Source organism: Grammomys surdaster, unplaced genomic scaffold, assembly GCF_004785775.1.
Source record: "Grammomys surdaster isolate TR1022 unplaced genomic scaffold, NIH_TR_1.0 322, whole genome shotgun sequence".
Taxonomy (NCBI): domain Eukaryota; kingdom Metazoa; phylum Chordata; class Mammalia; order Rodentia; family Muridae; genus Grammomys; species Grammomys surdaster.
This window is the reverse complement of record NW_021604741.1, coordinates 537551-557362: the sequence shown is the minus strand read 5'-3', so window position 1 is coordinate 557362 and position 19812 is coordinate 537551. Positions and strand designations below refer to the sequence as shown.

At 40.7% G+C, this 19812-nt stretch overlaps 1 protein-coding gene across 1 annotated transcript in view; it reads left to right on the top strand.

Moving 5' to 3' along the window:
* Window positions 1-375: 375 nt before the first annotated feature.
* Hcfc2 (host cell factor C2) overlaps window positions 376-19812 on the top strand; it is a 42937-nt gene continuing 23500 nt past the window's right edge. Inside the window, exons 1-9 of the mRNA XM_028778046.1 lie at window positions 376-668; window positions 2274-2422; window positions 3773-3933; window positions 9677-9885; window positions 10641-10725; window positions 12678-12784; window positions 12898-13086; window positions 18057-18224; window positions 18725-18777. Of these exons, the coding sequence (XP_028633879.1) occupies window positions 506-668; window positions 2274-2422; window positions 3773-3933; window positions 9677-9885; window positions 10641-10725; window positions 12678-12784; window positions 12898-13086; window positions 18057-18224; window positions 18725-18777 (1284 nt within the window). The 5' untranslated portion in view covers window positions 376-505. The remainder of the gene's footprint in view (window positions 669-2273; window positions 2423-3772; window positions 3934-9676; window positions 9886-10640; window positions 10726-12677; window positions 12785-12897; window positions 13087-18056; window positions 18225-18724; window positions 18778-19812) is intronic.

Below are 19812 nucleotides of genomic sequence, written 5' to 3'. Positions count from 1 at the left end.
ATCACCTTTGGGGTTAACTTTTGTTGTCTAGGCCTGTCATCTCCAAATCTGAACGGTGCTCAGGCGCTGCACTTAGCCACAGTCCACGTCCTAACACTACAGCCTGGGGGACCCTCCTTAGAGATGACAGATTTGCCTTAGGGGCTCCCTGTGCTCTCAGCACTTGGGACCTACATGGCAGCTTTTCTCCAGTGCCTGTGATAACAGTTTCCAGGGTGTGACGCTCCTACACGGAAGATGCTCCAAGTGGACTTAAAGGACAAGGCTGGACCTCCTCCCCGAACACCCCACGGAAAGCCACGGGAGAGGAGGGTTGGCAGGGTTGGTGGAGGGGCTCCATCTTGGCGGAGCCCCAAGGGCCACGTCGCCACGGGCTGGGGGGCGGGGCCCGCGGGTCACGTGCCGGGCCTCCCGCGCACAGCTGGAGGCGGTGCTCGTCCTCCCCACGAGCCGTGGAGCCCGTGGCGCGCGGGGCATTGTGGGCCGAGGGGCGGGGGTTGGGAAGATGGCGGCTCCCAGCCTCCTTAACTGGAGGCGGGTTTCCTCCTTCACCGGGCCGGTGCCCCGCGCCCGGCACGGACACCGAGCCGTGGCCATCCGGGAACTGATGATCATCTTCGGCGGGGGCAACGAGGGCATCGCGGACGAGCTGCACGTTTATAACACCGGTAGGCAGCGGCTCGGCGACCCCGCCTCGGGACCGCGGAGGGGGAGGGGAGGCGCAGCGGACGCGGGCCTGACAGCTGTCACCGCCTGGTCGCCGCTTCCCCAGCCCCGCAGGTGGCGGGGGAAGATCGGCTGGGTCGGCAGCCCGAGCTCATAACGTGCTGGAGGAGGGCTCGGTGTTCCCGGTTCCGCGGGCTGGACGCGACTCCGCCGGTAGACATCGAGACACCCCGGCCCATCCCTCCCCGCGGACCCGAGACGGCGGGTTCCACGGGCTGGGCCGCTCCCCCAGGGCTGCTCACTTAAGGAGCGGAGATCCCGCCAGTGTCAAGAACAAAACCCACCCCAAGCCGGGCCTCGGCGGTCTTTGCCTTCCCCCGCACCCCCTTCTCGGGACATAGAGAATCGAGGGGCGGGAGACTCTTCTGGCTCTTCAGCTTCGGTATATTTACTACCGGGCGGAAGCCGGCAAGACTTTCTCTAAACTGGCGAGGGAGGGAGTTGTGGGTGAACCCGGACTGGTCCCTGCTTAGCCGATGTATGTGTATGTATATGTATATGCTCTGCTCTTCCGGACTGGTCCTAGCAAAGAGGACTGTCATAGCTTAGGCGCCGCTGCACAGCTCGAAGTGTCGCTTGTCTGGAGGCAGGCTTTGACCTCCGAGCTGGTGGAAAGTTTTATTTTCTCCACTTACAAGTAGTCTTCTAGCAATCATAGTTAACTAGTGAAACAAGTTACTGAAGTTGGCGTCGATATAGTTCACAACTTACAACTTTGATGAAGCAGTTTGATCACAGTAGTCCTCTAAAAGCTAAAAACAAGAGAAATGTTGATAGTTTTGACCCTTCCCAGTACTCCAACAGAAAAAGTTTTAAAGATGTTTAATTTGACATAGTGTAAATAATGTGGGCTTAGAAGAAATTGGGTGTTTGGGATATTGCTTTGCGAGTTGTTCAAAATGAGCATTAAAGTTACCAAGTCTTTCCAAATCTCAGTGTTTTCCACTTTTATAATGGGGGTAACATTCACCAGGATTTTTCTAAGAATTAAATGATTCAGATCAGGTTTTCTTTCTTTCTTTTTCAATTCAGGGTTCCTCTGTGTAGCCCTGGCTGTCCTAGGGCTAGCTCTGTAGTCCAGACTGGCCTCAAACTCACAGAGATCAGCCCATCTGCCTCCCAAGTGCTGTGCTAGGCTTAAAGGCATGTGCCACCATTGCCCGCCCCAGATCTGGGTTTTCAACAGCAGCATTATTGACATTTTGGGACTGGTGATTTTTGGCTGTGGATGCTACCTTGTATGTTGTAAGATGCATGCTGGCATCCTCAGGCTAAACCCATGGTTTAGTAGTCACACCTCCTTCCCAATTGTGACAACTAAAGATGATGTTGGACATTGTAAAATCAGTATACTTGGGGGAGCAAAAGAATCCCCAGTTGAGAACTGTTGGAATAAAGGATGGATATGTATGTATTTATTATGTGTGTGTGTATATACACACACATACGCTTTGATCATATGTATAGATCCTCTGGGTGATATATTTATCAAACTCATGGAGTGTGGTAACTTATTTGTTATAACTGATTTTATTTTTTTCAACTAGTTACAAATCAGTGGTTCCTCCCAGCTGTTAGAGGAGACATCCCTCCAGGCTGTGCAGCCCATGGATTTGTCTGTGATGGGACTAGAATCCTAGTGTTTGGGGGAATGGTTGAATATGGAAGATACAGCAACGAGTTATACGAGTTACAAGTAAGTGTATCTCACGTTTATTGTTTCAGTTTGAAGTTAATGAAGTTGTCATAGTTTTTAAAGAGATTACAAATATTTTATCAGTACAGGTACAGTAACATGCTTCACATGTTATAACTTCAATGACAAGTCAAAATACCTGATGTCCTATGTGTGCTATGCCGTTTATGGCATAAAGTTGTCTGGCCTTTAGCTGGACTTTGTTACATGTTTAGGCTTTTGTGTCTGGCGAGTTGTCCTGAAACCTACAACACAAGCACCTCCCAACAGATTGCCGGGCCTTGCCCCTAGGCGTTTGGAATCAGTATTGTCTGTGGTGGCACCTGGACATGTGTGTTTCTGCCACCTAGAACTGTGCTTTGAAAACCAGGTTTGAAAGGAATGGTTTCGTCTAACAGTGGGAACTCTCCTCCTCCTCCGAAGTCATGCAGAGAGCAGTTACAGTTTGACATAGGCTTGCTAAGTTTGACTTGCATTTAAGCCAGTCAGTCCTTGTTGACTATTGTGGCTTTGTTCCAGGCACCATCCATGATCATGAGGGCATTCTACCACTTGGCATCTATGAATGGGTTGTACTTATTTCCAAGCAAGCAACCATTTCAGATAGTTTAAAATAGAGAAGATTCTCCTGACCAAAAGAATACATTTTGAAGTTTGGTTTGTTAAATGAGTTTTGTTTACGTAAAGGTTATTTAGCATTTCATGGTTTATCTAATTTCTAAAAGTAAGCATTTATGAATTACATCTACTCTTAAAGTTCTACATACAAATATTTAAATTCTTTTCACTTGGAAAAAATTAGAAATGATAGTACTACTTTTTTTCTTCTTCTTATTATAAGCTTAGAGAAGATTTTCATGAATGTCTGTTAATACATACATATACACACATATACCTACAGATATACCTATAGCTTTGTGAGACAAATTTCACGTAGTCCAGGCTGCCCTTAAATTCACTCAGTAGCCAAGATTAGCTTTCAACTCGTGATCCTTTTGCCTTACAAATTCTGGGATTACCATAGCCTTACCTGGACATACATTTTACTCTCAGAAGTTAGCTGCTTCTCTGAGTATGATGCACACCACCTTTAATCCCAGCACTTGGGAGGCAGAGATAGGCAGCTATCTTAAGTTAGTGACCTGGTTTACACTGTGAGTTCCAGGACAGCAAGGGCTACCTAGTGAGACCTTGTCTCAACAAACAAATCAGAAGGTAGCCACTTACTTGTCCCCAGAGGAGCTTATTGGATCTTCTGATGAGATTCAGATGTATTAGTGTGGTGTTTCATTGTTGAAAGTATAGAAATAGAAATGTTTCCTGTTTTTATATGAGTGTGTTCTTTTTTAGGCAAGTCGTTGGTTATGGAAAAAAGTGAGACCCCAGCCCCCCCCTTCTGGTTTACCTCCTTGTCCTCGGCTTGGACATAGCTTCTCTTTGTATGGTAACAAATGCTATTTGTTTGGAGGTTTGGCAAATGAAAGTGAAGATTCAAATAATAACGTCCCCAGGTACGCTCTCTTGTAGACCAAGTGCTCGTTTTATAATCTTTAGTTATTGTAAGGCTTAAGTTTAGACTTTATATTTAAAACTAACAATAAACACTTTTTTAAATGTATTTATGCTTTTTAGTCCCTAGAGAATAATTTTCAAACTTTTTCTAATCATAAATAATTTTATTAAATTGATACTTGTATAATTGTTTATGCCAGTCTCTTTGTACGTCTTGAGCTATAACTCACATTAAGTGGGTTACACACAATACCAAAACAACAACACGGTCACTTTAAAACTGGTTTTGTCTGAAAACTTGGTGTAAAATGTGGTTATTAAATGAAAGCCATTGTTCTCCTATTTCATACATTCTGTTAGGCCATATTACACCTGGACATACTGTCCTCCTTTTTCAAAGACAGTGACTCACTGTCTCTTTTCTTTTGTCTTGCTTTTTATTTTTATTTTACTTTTTCTGTTTTTAACTTTCTTTTACTTCTTTTTTTAACATGCTCTTTATTTTTATTTTTTCTCTGTGTACACCAGGCTGGCCTAGAACTCAGAGATCCACCTACCTCTGCTTCCTAAGAGCTGAGATTAAAGGTATTCGCCACCACCACTTTATTTATTAGGTTTTTCCAGACAGGGTTTCTCTGTGTAACAGAGTCCTGGCTATCCTGGACTCGTTGTAGATCAGAACGCATAGATCCTCCTGCTGGAACTAAAGGCATGCAGCACTCACAAAGCCAAACTTTTTACTTTTCAAACCTAGCTGAATTCCTAGAATTGTCTGGATGGCATTATAAGTGGGTTTGATTTCTTAATTTCATGTTTGTATTATTTATTCCTAGAATAGAGCATACAATCTACTGTGTATAGTGACTTTCTGTCTATAACCTAGATGAAATAATTTCTTTTTAATTATTTTCAAGGATTAAAATTCTTTTTGGACTCTATAAGCATTCTTTAAATAAGAAAACATTTTCTTTTATATGTTACAATTTTTTTTTCTGTTTTTTACTTGTTTGTTTTTTTTTGAGACAGGGTTTCTCTGTTTGGCCTTTATAGCCTTGGCTGTCCTGGAACTTACTCTGTAGGCCAGGCTAGCCTCTAACTCACAAGAGATCCCCCTGTCTCCGCCTCTGGAGCACTGGGATTGGAGGAGGTCACCACCACTGCCGTCTCCTTTATACCTATATATTATAAATATTTTCCTATGTCTTTGCTTTTTACACTTTTTAAACAAGTTTGTTTTTCTATGTTTGACAGCATTTCCTTTTACTGTTTTGTGATTCTATATCTTGTGTAAGAAGACAAATTATAAAGAATAATATTTCTATAATTTCTTCTAGTACATTCATTTTGTTTTTACATTAGTGTTTTTGTAATCATTTTTGTGAGTACTGCAAGGGTTTCTACTCTTTTTCCTAGTTCAGTTCTAGTAACTCCAATACTGAAGTAAGCATCTCTTATCATCTTTTTAAAAAATAGGACCTGATATAGCCCAGGCTAGCCTCGAACTTGGTGTGTAGCTAAGGATACCCTTGAATTTTATATCCTCTTGCTTCTGTCTCCTAAGTGCTGGGATTACAGTTGTATGTAACCACACTGGGTTTGTGCAGTGCGAGGACTTGAACCCAGGCATCATTCTACCAACTGTTCAGTCTAGGAAAGCATCCTACCAACTGAGCTATAGCTCCCCCCTGGTGGATTGTGGTTCTTAAATAACTGGGTCTTTTCTAAGATTTCTGGATTTACAAGCTAACTTTGTGAGCCAAACTCTCTTGTTTATTTCTTTTTTTTTTTTTTTTTTTTTTTTTGGTAGTAAAGTTTTATTGAAATACAGTCATGCTCTCATTCATTTAATTATGGGTTTTGATCACTTTTATGTTAAAACAGAAGTTCAGTTCTTCTGTTCAGTCCCTAGCACTGCCAAAATACCACTCCCCCCAAAAATCCGTAGCAGAGTTGAATAGACTTTAAGGCCCCCAAAGTCTAAAATGTTTATTATCTGTCTCTTTACAGAGAATGTTGGCTTACTTCTCCATTTAGGTTTAATTCTGTTTCATTGATATATTTCCCTTTCTGTCACTTATTATGGCATTTGCTGTCAGTTCCTGCCATATGTCTTTGATAAGAATAAAGGCTTTTTTAAAATTTACAGTTTTTATTTAGTTTTATTTCTCTCCCCTTTAAAAATAATTTACATTCATTTGTGGTGATGAATTTGCTGTTTCTTTAATAAATATTTAAATTCCATTATTAATCCTTGAAATGTGAACTGCATTTATTCCCAATACCTAGTTACACATCACTTTATTATTACCAAATTATTTCATAGTTTCCTGAATTAACATTGGTAGTATGTTATACGTGTATATGTGTATTTGTTTCGTATATATACACACACATATACACACATACATATATATACACACATACATATATATGCATAAACACATACATATATACACATACATTCATATGTATACACACATATACACACATACATATATACACATACACACAGACACACACACACACACACCCCATACCTGTGGAATTCTTCTGTGTTAAAATTTGATATTAGTTGAGTGTGGTGGCCATGCTTTTAATTACTGACCTGGAGAAGCAGAGGCAGTCACATTTTGTGAGTTTGAGGTCAGCTTGGTCTACATAGTGAGACCCTGTCTAAACAAATAAACAAACAAAAACTTTATCTTTGTCTGACGTACATTCATAATTTTTTAAAATTATGTTTTTTTGATATTGCTTAGGGTAGATTTTTTAAAAAATGTGTATTATTTTATGTGTTTGGATGTATTGCCTGCATGTATGTCTGCATATATGTGTCTAGTACAAGTAGAAGCTAGAAGCGGGTTTCAGATTCCCTGGAACAGTTGTTTGTGAGCCTCTGTGTGGGTCCTCTGGAAGAGCATACAGTGTTCTTATCTGCTGAGCTCTGTCCAGCCCTAGAGTGGATCTTTTTAAAGAACTAGTTTACATGCCAGGTGGTGGTGGTGCACGCCTTTAATCCCAGCACTTGGGAGGCAGAGACAGGCGAATTTCTGAGTTCGAGGCCAGCCTGGTCTACAGAGTGAGTTCCAGGACAGCCGGAACTACAAGAACTAGTTAGCTAAATGCTTTCTGCATGTAGTACTTTCCTTATTTCCCTTTTTCTTATTTCCATTTGATTTACTGTTTTTCTGTTTTCCTCTGTTATATCTGATAATTCTGTCTCACTAAGCTGTGCACAAATTATCACACTTAAATGGAAATTATCTTGTCACTTTGCGAATACGTGGGTATTTTACTGTTATCATTGGTATACTGCTACACGGATGTTTTTGTTGATTGATAATTATATAAAATCACCATGAAACACATGAAGCTTCAGCAGCCTCAGGGAATTTTTTGTTTTTTTGTTTTCCATTTTTTCTCCTCTTTGTTTCACTTGAAACAGTTCTAGTTTACAAGCTCTTCACCAGCTTGCTAGCACTCTGTCATGTTTGCTCAACTGCCCTACTTGCATACACACATACTTTGAAGTTTCAGGCATCCTGAAACATCACTCTTAAATATCTCAGCATGCCCCTTTTAGATTTTTGATTTTCCTGAGAAAGGGTTTAATCTGCCCTGGCTGTCCTGGAACTTGCTTTCTCCACCAGGCTGGCCTCAAACTTAGAGATCCATCTGCCTCTGCTTCCTGAGTGGTAGGTTAAATGATTTATTTTTAATTACGTGTATATGGTGTGTTTGTGTAGGCCTGTGTGTGTGGGTATGGATACCCAGTGAGGCCAGAGGCATCGGCTCTCCCTGCAGCTGTCGTTACAGGTGTTTGTGGGCTACCAGACGGAGGTGCTGGGAACTGAATTCACATTCCTTGGAAGAATAGTATATGCTCTTCATCATTGAGCTGTCTCTCCAGTGTCTAAACCTTGAAATTCTATGTTCTGAAGTGTTTTGCTTTCCTTCCTCATACTTAAGTAAAATATTAATAGGAAATTGAATGGGTTGGTACAAATGACACTTTGGAATTGGGAGATATTCACCAGGCTAAGCTCTTGTCTTGCCAGTTGGAGGACCTAGGGTTTGAATGTCCAGAACCTACGTAAAAAACAAGGTGGGTATGGTGGCCATCATGTAATCCCAGCTGATAGGAGGCAGAAACAGAAAAACTGGGCAAGAGTTTTTCTTACCAAAACAAATCAAGTTTCAGGTTCAGGGGACAGACTGCCTCAGTTATAAAAGGCAGAGAGTATTTGAGGGAGACACCTAATGCCATTCTCTTTTCTACGCATGAACACATATGTATGTTCACATGCGTGTGTACCATATGTACATGCATTTGCAAAGAGAACAAAAATTTTGTTAAAGATATGTCACTGGTTAATGAAAGTTTTTCAAGAAAAGAAGCTTGTTAGAACAAATTTAGTGCCAGTTTCTAAATTAAAGACTCGGTTTAGAATATGGCTGTGACATTTTATAGTGCGCTTATTCCAGATAGCAATAGCTTCAAATGTTTAGTAAAATAGAGTCCATGATAACTGTTCTGGTATCTAGTGCTGTGTAATAAACTAATGGTGCAAAATAGTAACTTTATTATGTTCACAGACACTGTAAGTAAGATAATTAGGGCACATAAGAGATGGCTAAACCCTTTAGTGAGAAAATGTAAGTGGCTATCCCCACATCTGATAGTTAACTGAGGTAGCTGAAGGATAGATTCAACCAAGCTGTCACCTAACATGCCTGCAAATGGCTATTTTTTTTTTTGAGACGGGGTCTCATATATAACCCTGGCTGGCTTTGGACTATGTAGCCATGAGTACCCTTGAACTTCTGGTCACCCTGTTGTACCGCCTGACTGCTGAGATTATAGCATATGCTATCATGCTTGGAACATGCATTGCTATAGACTGAACTTAGGGCCTCCTGCATGCTGGCCAAGCCCTCCACTCAGAGCTGTATACCCAGACCTTCAGTGGCCTTTTGAAGATGCTGGTTCAGAGTTCCACAAGCAGTATTAGAGTAAGAATGTATTGGCTTTTTACAACCCAGCCTTACCATGTCTTGTTGTTCAGAGCAGTCACAGACCAGCCTAAAATAAAGGGAGAGAAAGAATGTCAGATGTTTGGGACTGTGTTTTAAAGCCACCACTGTTGTCATTGATAAGAGTATGGGCCCGATGTTTTGTGTCTTTAGTATTAAATCATAGCAGGTGCCCAGGACATTTGATAAGTGTGTATCAAGTGAGTGAGTATCTGGAAGTTTTGCTTGCTTGGTGCCTTTCTGTACTATGTGAATTATTTTACAATAGGCATATGATAGACATTTGTTTTCAAAAACGTGTGTGTGTGTGTGTGTTCTCGTGAGTTTATTGCACTATGTGCATGTAGGTGCCTTCAGAGGAAAGGAAGGGGCATCAGATCCTCTGTAACTGGAGTTCCAGGTGGTTTTAGCCACCAGACGTCAGCACTAAGAACCCAACTTGAGTCTTCTGCCAGAGCAGTAAGCGCTCCTAGCTCCTAAGCCATCTCTTAAGCCCCCTTTTCTTTTTCTTTCCTTTTTTTGAGATAGGGTGTTTCTGTGTGGTTCATACTGACCTGGAACCCATGGTCTTTCTGCTTCAGACTCCTGAGAGCTGAGATTACAGCCATGCAGCACTATGTGGCTAGCATATGTTAGACTTATGAATCAAAATAAAAAGCAAATAAAACATATCATCTGAATGTTTTAATTTCTTTTGTGATATCCTAGGTATTTAAATGATTTCTATGAGTTGGAGCTACAGCATGGTTCTGGTGTTGTGGGCTGGAGCATTCCAGCCACCAAAGGCATTGTGCCTTCTCCAAGAGAATCCCATACTGCTATTATATATTGTAAGAAAGACTCTGGGAGTCCTAAGATGTATGTTTTTGGTGGAATGTGCGGTGCTCGTCTGGATGACCTATGGCAGCTTGATTTAGGTAATCTTAATTTGACTCAGGAATTTCTTATGATTAGTAAAGGGAACAGTTTTAATGCATTTAATTTTTTTGTTTAAATATCTGTCAAGTTGCACTAAGATTTTAGTCAGCAGTTATAGTCTTAGAAACAGATGAGACATAGTCAATAATTTTGAGCAAATGAATGTTCAATTATGGTGGTAATTTTCCTCCTTTCATACCACCTTAAGTCCTGGTTTGTCTAGAATGGTCCAGCTTTGTGCTTACTGTTCTATGTAATTGTCAGTAGTACCCTCTGTCACCCAGAGAAGCATCTTGTTAGGTTGCTAATTTGTATGGTTGTCTGCTCTATCTTCCAAGTATGGCTTTCACAACATAGCCTAACCCGTGGGAAACCCTGAGGGCAGCTCTTCTGAAGGGATTCTAGAATCAAGCAATGGGAAATGTGCTTCTCCTCTTTGACTCTCTTATAAACTGTGCTCTTATTTAAAACTTTAAAATCAGAAATATTATTTGTAACTTAAAATGAATGACATGTTAAGCACACCTTTCCGATATAAATGTTAAATTCAAGTGTAAATAGATTTCTGATTGGCAGTTTTTGTGGTGTGGATGACTTTCATCTAAACCATTTGAAACATTTTTGATTTACTTTTATTTGAAACATGTTTGCTTTATTTTGATAAATATTTCTTTTGTTTATCTTTTAAGTGTGTAAATTGAGATGATTTGCTATTATTAGATCGGATTCCTGATTTGCTTATTTTTATTTCTAGAAACTATGTCATGGTCAAAACCAGAAACTAAAGGGACAGTGCCACTTCCACGGAGCCTTCATACAGCCAGTGTTATAGGAAACAAGTATGACTTGCTTTTGTTGTTTGTGTTTTGATTTTTTATTTTTACAAACTTGAAAGATTCATACAAAAAAAGTAAAGATGTTCCTTTCTTAGAAAGAGATTACTGGCCGGGCAGTGGTGGCGCACGCCTTTAATCCCAGCACTTGGGAGGCAGAGGCAGGTGGATTTCTGAGTTCGAGGCCAGCCTGGTCTACAGAGTGAGTTCCAGGATAGCCAGAACTACACAAAGAAACCCTGTCTCGAAAAACCAAAAAAAAAAAAATATATATAGATTACCGAATAGTGCCTCCGTGTGCTAAATTTATCCATCTGTGGGAGCTGAAACCCCTGCACACATTGTCTGTTAGGACTGTCTGTGATGCTTGTTTAGCTCCCCTGTGACTTTCCTGGAATGGGGGTCATGACCATCAGCAGGTTTTGCCAACCTGCTTTGTCCTCTCTTTGGTTAGATTCCCAGCAGCCACATGGTGGTTCACATCCATTCGTATTTCCAGTCCCAGGGAGTCAGAGGTCTCTGCTGGCTTCCTCAGGCACAAGGCAGCCAGCCGTGTGATGCATATGTATATATGCAGGCAAAACACCCAGACACATGAAATACGTTTTAAAAAGAATTCTCTCTCATTGGCAATCTCAGCCTGGGAGAGCAGGCCCTAAAAACAAAGTGGACTAAATTCTCATGCAATAGCCAACTTTATTCAGAGCACGAGAAAGTTTTACTCTGAGGGTTAAGAAGAATCACATGAGTAAGGTGTTCAATCTCATGGACAAACCACATGTGGCAAAACATATTTTTTCATACAGGCATATGTATAACAACAGCTGAAGTAAACTGTTCGCTACACCTGGAAGGAGCACGAACACACATTCCAAGAACAGTTGTGTGCTTTGAAGAAACTCAAGTCTCAAGACTCTTAGTGTCTTGGAGTTTTCTCACATGCACTCAGAATTCTCACACTGCTCCATTTCTGGACTGTGTTCCAACAAGAACTTTTGGGTGCTGGGGAAAGTTTAAGCTTATTTATTTATCTGTTTTAACAATGCTGGAGTCGAACTGAGAGTCTTACATGTATTTCATGTATTTCTGTGTCCTATCACAGAGTTATATTGCTAAACTTTTTTTCTTCCATTTGAAGACCAAGTTTCACTGACTTACCCAGGCAGGCCTCAGACTTGTGATCTTCTCGCCTCAGCCTCCCTGAGTAGCTGAATTGTAAGCCTGCACTATCATGCCTGTTTAAGCATGGTTTCTCTACAGCCTCCCATGCAGTTGGGATTATAGGCATTCATAGCCCCACCAGGCTTAAAGTCGTTATAGTTAAGTAATAGCAGTGACGGAAGTTATGTGAAATTTCACCTTTTTTGACCACTGTTTTAGCTACTTTTTGTTGATGTGATTAATGAAGGGCCAGTTCTGCTCACACTTGGAGGTGATATCCACCATTTTGGGGAAGTGGCTGTGTGGCTGTCAAGAAGCAGAGAGAGATGGGTGCTAGTGTTCTACCGTATTATATAACGCTGGTCTCAGCAGAGTAGAGTTTAAACACGCTGCACTTAAATTTACTTGCCAAAGTGGGATTCTGACTGAGCAGTGCTTCATAAACCCAGCTTTCTCTGGTCACTGCTGTGCTGCTGTGACGGCTTTTGTTCCATTTCCCAGCGTGCCCTTAAACTCATGGACTCAAATAATCCTCCTCTTTGCTTAGCTTCCCAAAATACCTATGACTTCAGATGTGTACCACTCTGACTTAAAATGGTGAATTCTTTAAAAAAAAATACTTAACCCGAACCATTTTATTCATTTTCTTATTTATAGAATACTACCTTTACCTTTATGGTAGGGACTGAGTGGTTCTGAAATTTAAGTCAATAAGTAAATTTAAGTTCATTCTTACTATTTCTGATGCAAAAAGTAAAATTAAATCACTTAAAGTTTTTGGTTTTCTTCTTGTCTAGGATGTACATTTTTGGTGGATGGGTTCCACATAAAGGTGAACATACTGAGACTTCTCCCCATGATTGTGAATGGAGGTGCACCAGCTCGTTTTCTTACCTAAATCTAGGTGAGTCCTCGGAAACTGACTCACTGCCGTGCATGATGCTGTTAGTAAAGTAATTTCTGTTACTTTGCTGCGTAAGAGCAGTAGCTGAATCATGGACGTTCCTTTCCTTTTAGATACAGCAGAGTGGACTACTCTAGTATCAGATTCTCAGGAAGATAAAAAAAATTCAAGACCAAGACCAAGAGCAGGACACTGTGCTGTCGCGATTGGCACTCGGTTATACTTTTGGAGTGGAAGAGATGGCTACAAAAAAGCACTTAATAGTCAAGTTTGCTGCAAGGATCTTTGGTATCTTGATACTGGTAGGTAAGAGTACTTAATTAAATCCTAACTGTAGGAACTCAGTGTCTGTGTCTGATGATTCAAAGTGAATATAACTTCTTCTCTTTCTTACAACTAGAAGTGAGTGGAAGAATTGTATACCTACTCCCCACTCCCAAGATGTCTATTAATTCCTCTCTCCTGGAGGCAGTATTTGTTCTTCATTACTGGGCCAGCTCTCTTTCTAATAACTTTTATTGGTCATTGTATTGTTGAAATCTAATGTCATTCTTTATTGGGCTTTGTTTCAGAAGGCAGTTAACTACTCACCAGCTTGACTCAGTATAGCTTTTTAAAAGTACTTTTCATGGAGAAGTATTTTACTTTACTGTAAAGGATAATTTATTCCTATACTGTGAGGATAATTTATTCCAGTTAATAAGGGTTACGTCCTGTGGGGCTGGAGAGGCGGCTCAGCAGTTAAGAGCACATTCTGTTGTTGCAGAGGGCTCCACTTCCCTTCCTATCTCCCACAGGAGGCAGCTGTGTATAGCCCCGTCCCAGGGCATCCAGAACCTTCTTCTGAGCTTTGTGTCTGTACTCAAATGCACAGACTCATGGGTAATAGAGAGCGAAGGCGTTCCTCGTGCCATTTTCATACACATCATAATGCTTTCTTCTAATAATCCTCCCTCTGAAGATTTATTGCCTTTTCTGAGACAGAGTCTTATGTGTCCCCGCTGGCCTTGAACTCACTCTATGGCCAGTGATAGTCTTTTCTCTCCACCTCCTTAGTGTTGGCATTAGGGTGTGCAAACAACATGCTTGATTTATGTAGTGTTTTTGTATATACAAAGTTGATTAGTAAGACGTTGGGAACAACACTGAATAGAACAACTAAACTGGAGACTAGATGTTTTCACTAAAGGAGCACACTAGCAAAGAGAAAGAAATACAGAAAATCCAATTTACTGATTTGTCTTTTAAATTGAGGTTTACTAACTTACTATTTATACTAGTTAGGGTTTCTTTTACTGTGATGAAATACCATGACCAATCAACTTGGGGAGGAAAGGGTTTATTTGGCTTATACTTCAATCTGATACTCAACATTAAAGGAAATCAGGGTGGGACCTGAAGGGCAGGAGCTGATGCAGAGGCCATCTAAGGAAGCTGCTTACTGGCTTGCTTCCCTGTGGATGGTTCAGCCTGCTTTCTTATAGATCTAGTACCACCAACCCATGGATGGCACCCGCCACAATGTCCTGGGCCCTCCCACATTGAGCACTACTTAAGAAAGTGACCTGTGGCTGGGTTTCATGGAGGCATTTCCTCAACTGAGGTTCCCTCCTTCCAGATGACTCTAGCTTGTGTTGAGTTGGCATAAAAACTAGCCTGGACGTGGATAATACAAAGATAAGCTTCAGCTGATAAAATTATAAGAAAAAATGAGTACGTGTAGATTTTTCTCTATGGAATACATCAGTTTTTGTTCTCTACATGAGAGATCTGTGCTTTTAAAGGGTTAAAAAAAACCTCCACTGGATCTGTAATTATTATTTTTTTATTAAAGGCTTTGGACACCACTGATCATTTAAAAGTTTCATGTTGCCTGTAGGGTTGAGGCCTTGTGCTCTTTGCCTTGTTCACTTTGGCACATCTGTTGTTGCCAGTGTTCAGTCATGTTTGTGCAGTCTTGAGGGTGAGACTGTATGGGTGTAGCCTCTGACCTTGCAACAAGACAGTCTCAGAAAACTCCCTGTCTTCTGGCTTTACAGTCTTTCTGTCTGCAGTGTTCCCTGAGCCTTATGTGCAGGACAGTGGAGAGATCGCCTTCCCCAAGCATAGAGCACACCAGTTGTTTATCCAACACAAAATGGTCACCCCAGAAACACCTTACAAATAATAGTGTATGGACTGAACAGGTTATCTTTAGGAATATAAGTGCGCGTGTGCGCACACAAGTGTGTATTTGACAGCAGTTAACAGAATTTTTCCTCCCTCTCACACACTGGTTTCTTTCCTCATTTGCACATATATAGTACTGCAGAGGTCAAAGGATGAGACCTGAGGGAGAAGGCGAGTGCTCATCTTCCTGAGCCTTCCTTCCTCATTTATAGTTTCCAGTTCCATCCATTTTGGTTTGGTTTTGTTTTTTGTTGAGGGGAGGGAGTTGGGTTTTTTTTGAGACAGAGTTTCTCTGTGTAGTGGTAGCTGGGCTTGGAACTCACTCTTTAGACCAGGCTGGCCTTGAACTCAGAGATCCACCTGCCTCTGCCTCCCAAGTGCTGGGATTCACGGAATGGGCCACTACTGCCCAGCTCTATTATTTTTTCAAGCTATAATTCTATTTTTCTTTTATGTATGTACCACTTTCACCTGTTGCCAGACATTTAGTTGATGCATTTCCTTGACATTTTGAATAGAGAAGCCATAGACATAGTCATAGATGAGGAAGTATGTCTGTAGTAGGATAAGTGAGGGTTGTGTCTTTAGTCTTTTGAGAATCCCCCATTGGTGTCCATAGTGGCAGCCCCAGTTCACACTCTGGGCAGCAGAGTGAGTCGTCTTTTCCACAGTATCTTCAGTGTCGCTGTTTTCAATGAGAACCATTTTGACAGCGATGAGACGGGGTTACAGTAGTTTTCACTTGCGCTTCCCTGATGGCCAAGGACATTGAACACATTTATTTATTAGCCATTTTATTTACTACTTTGAAAATTCCCTGCTGCTCAGCTCATTTTTTAATTGGGTTGTTTTCGTGCTACTAGGTTTGTAAGTTCTTTGTATTTTCTAGATAACAATCCATTACAGATGACAAAGGCTTTCTCCTGCTCTGTAGGCAACCTCATTCCTCAGTTAATACTTTGCTTTGCAGAAATTAATTTCATGCAGTCCCATTTGTTGATAATTGCTTTATTTCCTGAGTGACTAGTATCCTAGTTTAAAAGTCTTCACCTGTACCTATGACTTGAGGTGTCTTCCCTACATTTTCCTCTAATGTGTTCCTGAGTTTCAGGCTTGGTTCGTTTTTTTATGTGCGTTGGTGTTTTGCCTGTATGTATGTCTATGTGAGGGTGTCAAATCTCCTGGAACTGGTATTATAGACAGTTATGAGCTGCCATGTTGGTGCTGGGAATTGAACCTGGGTCCTCTGGAAGAGCAGCCAGTGCTCTTAACTGCTGAGCCATCTCTTCAGCTCCAGTTTTAGTTCTCTTTGATGATCTTTTCTACTCCCATCTCTAGAAGCTTTTGGAATTTCTTTTTTTCAGTTCCTGCAATTTTTAAATGTTATGATGCTGGTGGCTTGTTTCTGTTTGTTTATTTAGAGTCTTCCATTATAGCCCAAGAGGCCTCAAATTTGCAGTCTTCCTGCCTTAGGTATGTGCCACCATTCTCTCTTCGGTGTGTGTTTGTTTGTTAAACCAAGTTTTATTTTTATTATTTTGAATTATTTGTAGGTATGTGGTCTGAAGTTTAGTATGTACAACTGAGTGTAGGAGCCTGCAGAAGCCATGTCTGCTTCCCTGCAGGGGGAGTTACCCACGGCTGGGGCCCACATGATAACTGTGTAGAAAGTAACTCAAGTGCTCTCTAGCCATCTCCTCAGCTCTGCAGAGCTGATGTCGTCTGCTGTCTGAGGACTCACTGGACCCTTTCAGTCTGGTGGTTTAGTTTCATAGAAATTTACCTCAGGATTTACATTTTTCAAAATTCTCTTCATATCTTCTATCTTAATATATGTTTGATCTACTTCCCAAACCTCTTCAAATGTTTGCTTTTATTCAGGTCTGAGTTGCCTTACTTTGACAAATAAAAATAGCTACATTGATTAATGGGATGTCGGAGGACTTTCTGTGGGATTTGTTGAAGGTACTAGGCCATATAGTAAATATTTCAGGCCATATGGGTCCTCTGATTCTCCTTGAAGTATGAAAGTAACCCTAAGCAAAACACATTAACAAATGAGTCCTACTGTATTTCTGCAAACTTGTTCAGGAAACAGGCTTGGACTGGCTCTGGCCTGTTGTGGGTATATTGCTGCTCCTCAGTAAAAAGACAGATGTGAGGCTGGATCGATGGGTGATTCAGCAGTTAAGAGTGCAAACAGCTCTTCCAGAGGACCACATGGCACCTCCCAACATCTGTGACTCCAGTTCTGAGGATCTGACAGCTTCTCCTGGCCTGTGTGCACCAGGCATGCATATGATGCACAGATATACATGGAGGCAAAACACCTACAAACATAAAATAATGGTTAATATAGTTTTAGAAGATAATATTTTAAGATAAATTAGATAATGAGCCTGCTGAGCTACAGGCTTGTTGACTGCAAATCACAAAGATGAATTTTCTTAGCTAACTGTCCAAAGCAGGGAACATACTTTCTCTCAATTGTGAAGTTCATTCACACCCTAAATTTACATAGAAGATAGGACCAAAGATATTGTATGTATAATCTTAGATCTTAAAGATCTGTAACTTGTTATGGAAATGTTAGCAATATTATATACCAAGGTTCTATGCTTTAGGTAATACTGATTGTGTTAAAGACATATTAAAACCTTATATTTTTCTAAAATATATCCAAGTCATTTTTTTCTAATAGCAGTATTTCTAGCATGTATGCTGTTGGTTGAAAATCAATTCTTTAAATTAAAAAAAATTAAAATTTCTAAAGGTAAAATAGCAAAGCAGTAATTATATAATACCCAGTTACACTCCTCAGCCTTTTAGATGACATGAGTCATGTTCAGGATAGACCTTCAGGTTTCTAGGATTAAACCGTTTTCATTCTCAGTCTAATTACTCAAGTAGTTTGGTATTGGATTGTTCATTTGTATGACACCCTGAGTAAAGTCAGAGCTGTACAGTACTGTGATGTCACTGACTCTGGCTGCCTTGAAATATATTCAGCAAACCGTGCAGCGCTCATTGCTGGAGTTCTCAACGCTTCTGTACACCAAAACTATTGGCGAAACTAAAGGATTATATGGATATTTTTGTTTAGAGAAACCTCCAGCGCCATCACAAGTCCAGTTAATCAAAGCTACTACCAACTCTTTCCATGTCAAGTGGGATGAAGTGCCTACGGTGGAGGGCTATCTTCTGCAGTTGAATACTGACTTGACATACCAAGCTACATCGTCTGATTCTTCAGCAGCACCAACTATGCTAGGTAAAATACGTGTCATGCTTACGGAATGCGTGTCTGCTCACTTGCTTCTTAAAACACACCGCAGGAAATCTCGTGGTTGTGCTTGGTTCAGGACAATGCATGAATTTTAACCTGTCCTGGTACATACCCGGTAAGCCAGCTCTCCTCAGCTTCAGCTCTGAGACTTGACTGTTTTACTGTTGATGTGGTAGATCTCAGAAAGGTACATAGAGTTTATTTTGGTGCAGTTTTAAAATTTATAGTGCCTGAGTTCCAGAAATGTTTTTAATTAGCTTTCAGAAATATTTTACTGTTTTTCTGGTTTTAACTGAACAGACCCTTGGAAAGGAATTAAATTTGATACAATCTTCAGGAAGAATTTCAGGAGCTATTAAGTAAACTATTAAGAAATTGGCTAAACTTGAATAAAGATGATATTTTAATCTTGCACTTGTATATTTACAAATGTTTTATGGATGCTAATTAAGAGCACATGAGTGTGAACTTTCTCATCCCTACAGGAGGCAGGACGGACCCTCACAGACAAGGCAGTGATCGCATTCTTCATAACAGTGTAAGTTGAAGCATCTGTGATGACAAATGAGTATTGACGGCTATAGTCCCAGTTTTTATTGAGATTTTTCTGTATATTACTCTGAATAGATGACTCCTCCTGGCTCTCTATCAGACTCATCTCTGAGCTGTCCCGCAGCTGTGTCCTCCCAGGGCTGGGGGTGAGGCTCAGCGTTAAGAGTGCTTGCTGCTTACATGAGACCCTGGATTCTCTCTCTAGCCCCTCAGAAATAAAAGGGGGAAAAGTTCTGCAGGAGAAGCCTGAAGTGAATTCTCTTGTTATGAGGAGAAGCCTGGTTTCATCGCATGTAGCATCGGATGCTCAAGTTGATACTTAGGAGCCAGGCGTGGTGGTGCATATCTGTATTTCCAGCATTTGAGGCAGAGCCGGAGGGTTCAGAAAGTCAGCTATAGTGTTGAGTTCATAGCCAGCCTGAACTAAACAAAACCCTGTCTCAACCAAAGTGCATTTTTATGTTTATATTGTGACATTCCTAGATACCACACATACATTAATTCTGCATCTATAAAATATCATTTAAGTATATTTTCATGGTTTAGTATATGTCATTTACCAAAGAATATCAGTAGCTAAACTGAACAGCTATGAGTTTACTTGTTCTTTATGAAGTAGTCATGGTAAGTATTTGTATAAGATAATGGCCCAGCATATTAAAGTTCATTGTTTTCTTCTGGTAAACTGCGGTTGATCGCAGTGGATCCTTCCCATGGGAAGGGATGAGCTGGATCCTTATGCTGAGTGTGACTGAGGACCAAGAGTGTGAGAAAACACTGTAGTTGTCCAGGAAGGAGGCCTTACAAAGCTGTTGTCCATACAGTTTGTGAGTAGCCTATTTCAGTAGACAAACTATATTTATATTATGTGTATAAAGGTATTGTGAATATTATATCTTATGTGTGTCTGTGTGTACCATAAGTTACTGTTGCCCCTTCCTGTTCTTGGATCTTGCTAAAAAATGACTCCTTTAAATTATTGTAGCTTTCTTTTAGTATCTAATTGTACCCTCTTACATGA